At 36.7% G+C, this 7,437-nt stretch overlaps 1 protein-coding gene across 1 annotated transcript in view; it reads right to left on the bottom strand.

Annotated features, from left to right (window-relative positions):
* The window catches only part of LOC107736842 (collagen alpha-1(XIX) chain-like), a 196,366-nt gene that overhangs the window by 119,673 nt on the left and 69,256 nt on the right, over positions 1 to 7,437 (bottom strand). Inside the window, exons 11-14 of the mRNA XM_016548200.1 lie at positions 4,560 to 4,595; positions 2,744 to 2,773; positions 1,807 to 1,833; positions 1,435 to 1,488 (exon numbers count right to left, since the gene is read on the bottom strand). Of these exons, the coding sequence (XP_016403686.1) occupies positions 1,435 to 1,488; positions 1,807 to 1,833; positions 2,744 to 2,773; positions 4,560 to 4,595 (147 nt within the window). The remainder of the gene's footprint in view (positions 1 to 1,434; positions 1,489 to 1,806; positions 1,834 to 2,743; positions 2,774 to 4,559; positions 4,596 to 7,437) is intronic.

Raw genomic sequence — 7,437 nt, 5'->3', positions numbered from 1 at the left:
TACATAAAAAATCAGTCAAATCTTGAACGTGAATGTCGTACAGTCTTGCTCGAGACTAAAAAAAACTAGTTGAAAGCATACTGAGCTGCGGTAGAGACACTGTTTCTCAAGCGCTTTCCGCGAGCGCGATTCAAGACGGAGTGAAACACGGACAAATGAGTTTCATTCATTTGTTCATAACCACTCATACAGTTTTGCGTAGGGCCCCCAGAAGTCTAGGATCGCCAATGCGCACAAAGGCGCCGGCGCGCGCTGTACATTTTCTTTGTCTTCTGTTTGAATGTGGGCAGCTGTGTTTTCCCTTCTCCGGAATGTAAGCTGCTGGCAGTGGGAGGCAAAAGTCTTCTTTTTCGTGGTATTATTCCAGTCCCAGAGAGTTTTTTGTTTTAGTGTTTGTGCCAAAAATATGTTGTTTGAGCACTGTGCTGATCTGCTGAAGTAAAAATCTTAGAAAAATCAAAGAAAAGTACAGAAATAGGGAGCAAAGCACAGAGCAGTAAGCAAGAAAAAAGTAAAAAAAAAATTTATCGACTGACAGCATATATATATAAAATCCTTATTGCTGCACCCTGAATACAGACATCAATTGTGAACTTGAGCAAGGAATTGTACTGCCATTCTGAGTGGAAACGCTCCCAACCAATGTGGACAAAATCCAGATGTCTATGGCACGGTGCATCACTCAATCCATCATTGAACTGAAAATACCCAACAGTGTCATGATAACACTCCAGTGAACACCACTGCAGAGGATAATAAATATTCATTCATTCACTCTGTTGAATGGGCTTAATGCTGTGCTTACAGTCCCTGCGGCGGACCCAAGTATTCTCCACCATCTAAGTGGCATGCATTTTTAATACTTTTTATCACATTCAAGGGAGTCGAGAAACAACTGTACGTCATTCAGGACCATTAACCACTCGAGGAGCCGAGATAACATTTACATTAACAGGTGTTAGCGTGCCTCTAGTGAAATGGCTCAACGGCTTCGGTAATTCAAATAAGTGGAACGCACAACTGCAATTTGTTGCAGGCAGTCAAATTTCACATAAAGCTTTCATGCCATGGGCAGACCAACAATGTATCCCTTGGCAGGAGGGGCTGAGAAACGAAGGATAAAATCAATAATGAAACAGTGTCATTTTCTCAATATGTTCAAGCATGTCACGATTGAACTGTAAATCACCCTTAAGATCGTTTCCTGTTGGGGTCGGCCACACGTGCTGTCAGTCTACGATTGACCTTACAGTTGAATATTCAGACTCATTCCCATCAGACTAAGCCCACACAGAGCTCCCTGATTTTTTTCTCATTCCAGCTGCTGCCGGGTCACTCCCGAAGGCTCGTCTCGCTGATGGGTCGGTCACACAAACACATACACGCAACATGGATCCAGCCCACACAGGTGGCGACCTGCTTCGGTTTACTCACCCTTTTGCCCTCTTTCCCTGGTGCTCCTGGTTGACCGGGCAGGCCAGCGTCTCCCTGGGGATGATGGGTAAAAGTTCAGGGTTTCAGTTTTCAGAAAGTATTGCAGCACATAAAGCAGGCTGGTCCGGATCTAGGTTTCCACCTGTCCATGGTCATTAATGCCCCCAAAAACATGATTACATCCAGAAGCAACATTAATGTTAAATATGAGGACATAGCAGCTGGCTCTGCCTGGACGGGTTTACATGCCGGCACTTACTAAAGTGCTGAGAGACAGATGTTCAAACAGCATGTTGCAGCTCATGGGTAAACTTCATTATGGAAGACAAAAGAATAAAATGATTAAATTCAAGAAAATGTTAATATGCTTACCCTTTCTCCGGGAATTCCTGAGGGACCCTGCACACACACAAACACAAAATAATTTTGAATCTTAAATCACCCAAATTTGTCTCGGTTTAAGTAACGTTTTCAGGCTAAGCTTTATTATCTGCACTGTTGTTCAAAAGTTTGAGATTCGTAAGATTTTTTTAATGTTTTTGAAAGAAGTCTTATGCTCAGAGACTGCATTTGTTTTAAAAAAAAAAAAACAGTAAAAGCAGTAACATTGTGAAATATTATTACAATTTAAAATAACTATTTTCTGTTTTAATATATTTTAAAATGTAATTTATTCCTGTGATGCAAAGCTGAATTTTCAGGCAGTCATTACTCTAGTCTTCAGTGTCACATGATCCTTCTAATATCCTGATTTGGTACTCAAGAAACATTTCTTATTAATGTTGAAAACTTTTTTTTTTGTACAAAAGCATTTTTATATGAAATATACATCTTTTGTAACATTATAAACGCCTTCACTGTCACTTTTGATCAACTTAGTGCATCCTTGTTGAATCATTTCTTAAAGAGTAATTCTGTGAAGAAATGCATAACACAATATTGTCTTTTTAGAAATAGATAGGAGAGACGAATCACAATTTTGAATGTAACCGTTACAATGATGCCATCATTTTTGATAACATTTTGCCTGCTGAACATTCTAACAATTAAAATAGCTTAGCTGAAATTAGCTACAGAAGATTTTGAGTCTGTGCGTTAAGGAGTTGTAGTTGAAATAGCAACAGAAATTTCTGAAGGAGCACCATCAGATCTTTTTAGCTGTGTTTAATTAAAAACACACTGAATAAAGGCAACAGGCTTCCGCTATGAATCATCAAAATTCCAGGAAAATCAAGGAAAAGGTGGATTTCAGTAGTTAGTGCTGCCTTACAAGCACTTAAATAAAATTCTCAAGAAAAATCTTTTTTACCTGGTCCCCTTTTTGAGCTTGCTGTTCAACCTAGGAGAAAACAGAGGACAAATTATCATGTGTTTCATCAAAGAATGACAGCAATTAACTTCAGCTGTTAACACCGTTAGAACAAAGGTCAGGAAAACATATCATTACAGCACATGACCCACTGAAAGGACAAAACGCATGACCAGTCACATATACACAAGACACACACAGACAGCCTTTCAGATGCAGTGTAAAACAGTGTGGTGTCATCTTTCAGCTGGCATCCTCAAAAATACTGACACATCTTAGGAACAGCTGCAAAAACAGCCATTCACTCCTTGTGTTCGGTGAAAGTCGGAGAGCAAGAGCTTTAAAGGCTCCTAAACCAGTCAAAATGTAACTGGGGAGAGACGGCCGGTGATGTTAGAGGTCGTAAATACGAGCAACAGACGTCTACAACACCAACATCCATAACAGGGTATTAAAAACCCGAAACGTAAAATCAAATGTTCAACATGTCAGCTATATGCTATTTGTTTAAACCTCAAGAATTTCAGCCGCTAAAGCTTGTTAAATGTTTTAGTCTTGAATGATTTACAACTTGACTACAAGAGGGAGTGGTGATATGGCAAGTGTGTTGTCGGCTCTCACGTTTGAATCCCTGGTATTCCTGCTTGTCCTCATAAAACGTAAAATTAGCATGAGTAAATAACTGTTACACCCTGATATAGTTCCGCTGGGGTTAGTTTAATGTTTATGTTACATAAAGGGGCAGAGCTTTATTACTATATCGTCTCACACAAAGAGCATACATCCCATTCTGGTGTCTTATGAGATGTTGTGGACGTGTCCCTCATTTAATGTGTGGAATTATTAGCTCTCTACTTGCAGGACACGTCTAACCTCCACAGTCTGTTCACACTGCTGTTGGTTGCCCCTGACTGAGCATGTGTGGGCTCTTCTTTGATTTTAATTTATTTTCTTTAGTTGAAGATAAAGAGAGTGAATGCAGTATTTTTAGTATTAAAATCGACATGAAACATCACAACACATTTTACAACACTGCATAAAAGTTTGTTTTTGAAAGAAGTCTCAACAAGACTGCATTTATTCAGACAAAATACAGTAAAAAAATATTGTGAAATATTACTACAATTTCAAATTTTAAATGTAATTCATTCCTGTGATGCCAAGCTAGATTTTCAGCAGTCTTCAGTGTTGCATGATTTTGCAGAAATCATTCTAATATGATGATTTGGTGATCAAGAAACATGTCATATTATCAGTGTTGAAAACTGTTGTGCTGCTTAATATTTTTTTTTGTGGAAACTGTGATACATTCTTTGATGAATAGAAAGCTCAAAAGAAAACTATTTATTTGAAATAGAATTTTTGGTAACCTTATAAATGCCTTTACTTTTGATCAACAATACATCCTTGCTGAAAGTATTAATTTGAGTTTCAGAGAAAATCATCAAGTTCAAAAATAAAATTTTTTTTAATATTATTTGCTTCATCAGGAATTGGCTGGATCATGGAAAGCGGCCATCCTTAAATGGAGCTGAAGGTGAGGTTAATAAAATGAATTCTCTCTCAGCTTTGAAATTCTGTTTACCTGTTTTTCCTATTGTATAAAGATTGTATGCATCATTACACACCATTGGAGCACCTGTCTCACATCTGTGTCAGCTATTGGTCATGTTAACCATTTCAAAATATTAGCAATGACTCTCCATAAATCTCATTTCAGTGCCAAATGCATATGATTTATAATGCAGATCATGTTTCATTAAAAAGAGTCAGTTTCTACATTGAGCTCTGAAATAACATGCAGTGAGGTACGTACCGAGAGTGTTCCCGGACCTGGCAGGCCTGGTTCCCCCTGCAACAGAGACAAGAAATTGAGAGAAGTGATTACTGTACAAATAAAAGCAAGTCATCCAAACCGCAGCATTCTGTTCCTCCAGTTAACAAGTCATTGTCGCATGATAAATCAGGACCCAGGACCATGAAGGTCCATCTATATAGCCTATTTAGCATATCGTCCAGCTTAACTGTACAATATCCCACTTATTACACCGTTTAGTGGCGATTACAAAAATATCTGACCACAGAATTCTGTGACTGCCCAATCAGAATCAAATATTTCAGAGAGTTGTGCAATACTGCGAAATTATGCAAATGCAAATGTAAATAATTCACTTAAAATGATCTGTACTATGGCGTTCTACTATTATTTCCACATAATTTGGGAATAGTTCACCCAAAAGTGAAAATATTGTTCCACATTTTAACTGAAAAAAGAAAAAAAAAACACCCCTCCTGTGTTCCTTAGAAGAAAGAAAGTCATACACGTTTGGAACGACAAGAGGGTGAGTAAAAGATGACAAAATTTTCATTTTCAGGAAAACTATTCCTTTAAGAATAATTCTGTGAGGCATACCTGAGAAAAATAAATAAATCGACCAGGCTGTTTCTATATCTGTGCTTATCTGCTCTTAAATGAAGGACTTTTATATATTCAAGGTTATGAAATACAAGCAGAGATATCAGTTTAATTCAAAAGCCCTTGACAAAAACAGGCAGAGCCTTCCTCAAATTCAATTTAAATCCACAGAAACTCCACATCAAAGTTGGCAGAAATATAAAGTTGTGAACACCTAAAGCTGGCCCGTTTGAAAATGTTCAGAGTCATTGTTTGAAGAGCATGACGTGTCTTTCCGACTGTCAGTTTCAATCCAAACTAACGGTTTTCCTCCCTCCCTCTGGTCTGACTGGGTGATGAGATGAAAAGAAGCTGGTTATTCTCTGCGCTAACGCAGAGGAGCTCATTAGAACGTCAACACTGCATTGACAATTACGTGAGCATGCAGGCAAACAAAGAACCCCAATACTGTAAAAGACAATGGGTAGTAATATGGCAGCTAATTAGAGAATAACATTTGATCTATTGTTTGAAAGGCAGTCCCGCTGTGGTCTGTGTGTGTGAACGCGTGTGTCTGTGTGCATCGGGGTGTTGGGGAATCAGATATCAGAGTAGGAAGTTCTTTCTACATTCTGTTTCATTGAAGTCACATCTTCCCTGCTGTGAAGGTCTGTCTGGATGAGCTGGAAATTCTGGAAGGCATTTTAAAGGAAAGTTCTAGATGAAAGGCGATTTGTGTTCTACTAGCCACATCTGTGACATGCCGTCTGTTACCACAGAAAATTATGTGTTTGTGAAAACAAACAAAAATTGTGTTTATAGTATAGTGATGCACTTAAAAGCATTGCACTGGAACTTGAAGCAAACACTGCAAAAAAACACACAAACAAATTTTAAAATCCTAATAAGTATTTTTGTACTGTCTTCCATTGAAAACATCCTTTACAAACTTTAAAAACACACATTATATTTACTCATTTAAAATTATTTAGTAAAATAATTTATTTTAAATGTAAAATAATTTTATTTAATTCAATTTAATGTTTATTTTACCAGACTGGCAAAATGTTTTTGTCTTGTTTTATACATAAATATTGTAGGGAGATTTATGAAGACATGTTCTCTGAGAACATTACAATTAATTGTAATTACAATATATGTCTTACAAAAAATATGAGCTTCACATTTCTGTTCTGAAACCCTCTGGAATGCCTTGCTCTATAGACTCCCATTGTAAATGCTTTAATGTAAACATGTTGGTTCATTGTTTTTACAAATGAACTGAAATTAGTGTCTGCAGTAATTGAAAGCAGGTCACATATGCTGCCAATAGAGCTTAACCTGTTTGTTATCTGAAAATATTCCTTCAATAATTACATAGTAGTCACATTGCAGTTTTTATTTTCTTATTTGTTCTCACATAGTGTACATTATGGTTTTCCCGGTCACTACATTTGTGACTTCCAGTAATAAAATTGATTCCCACATCCCACAAAATTGAGCAGCATTTCATCAGTCTGATTTACAGAGGCATTTACTACATGCTACACTCAGCACAAGCAATATAAGCTACATGATCAATGACTGGATATAGACATGTTTCTTTGTACCATCAGTGATCGTGGTTCTTAAAAGGATTTTAGTAAATGAATATCATAATATAAAAAGGATGTCTTTACATTCCACAACCAATAACTGATTCAAACAGTTACTGCAGAGACAAGGTCTGTGTTCAGTCTTGGCTGAAATATTGAACTACATTATATATACATAATGTATGACTCTTGAAACAACACTGTATTTTTGATATTGATGCGCACATCTCTGGATTTGGTTTTGTGAACACAGCATGTTAAATCAGTGTCAATAAACACGAGTGAAAATGTGTCATCTGTGCCACATTTGTGTACCCATTGATTACTACTGATATAAATCAACAGGAAATTAAACTTCACATTATTATTAGAGACATATTTGACATTTTTATCTTGACATAATGTGAAATTTAACTACTTCAAAAGTGTCTTTAAAAAATCGTAAAGATCTCAAACTTTTGAACGTCAGTGTGACTTTTTTTATTCAGAATATCAGCCAATGCATGTCCATTCATCATCATTACATTTTAAAGTACCCCTTATGCCATTTTTAAGGTTCCTAATATTGTTTTGGGAGTCTTCTACAATAAGTTTACATGCATGCAAGGTCAAAAAATGCTTTCATTTTCTCAAAATATGCATTTAATATAGTGCCGTCAAATGATAAATCGCAATTAATCGCATCCAAAATAAAAGTTTTTGTT

Source organism: Sinocyclocheilus rhinocerous, unplaced genomic scaffold (genome assembly GCF_001515625.1).
Source record: "Sinocyclocheilus rhinocerous isolate Xijiao unplaced genomic scaffold, SAMN03320098_v1.1 scaffold1214, whole genome shotgun sequence".
Classification (NCBI taxonomy): Eukaryota; Metazoa; Chordata; class Actinopteri; order Cypriniformes; family Cyprinidae; genus Sinocyclocheilus; species Sinocyclocheilus rhinocerous.
The sequence above is the reverse complement of the archived record's forward strand: the minus strand, read 5'-3'. Positions and strand labels throughout refer to the sequence as shown.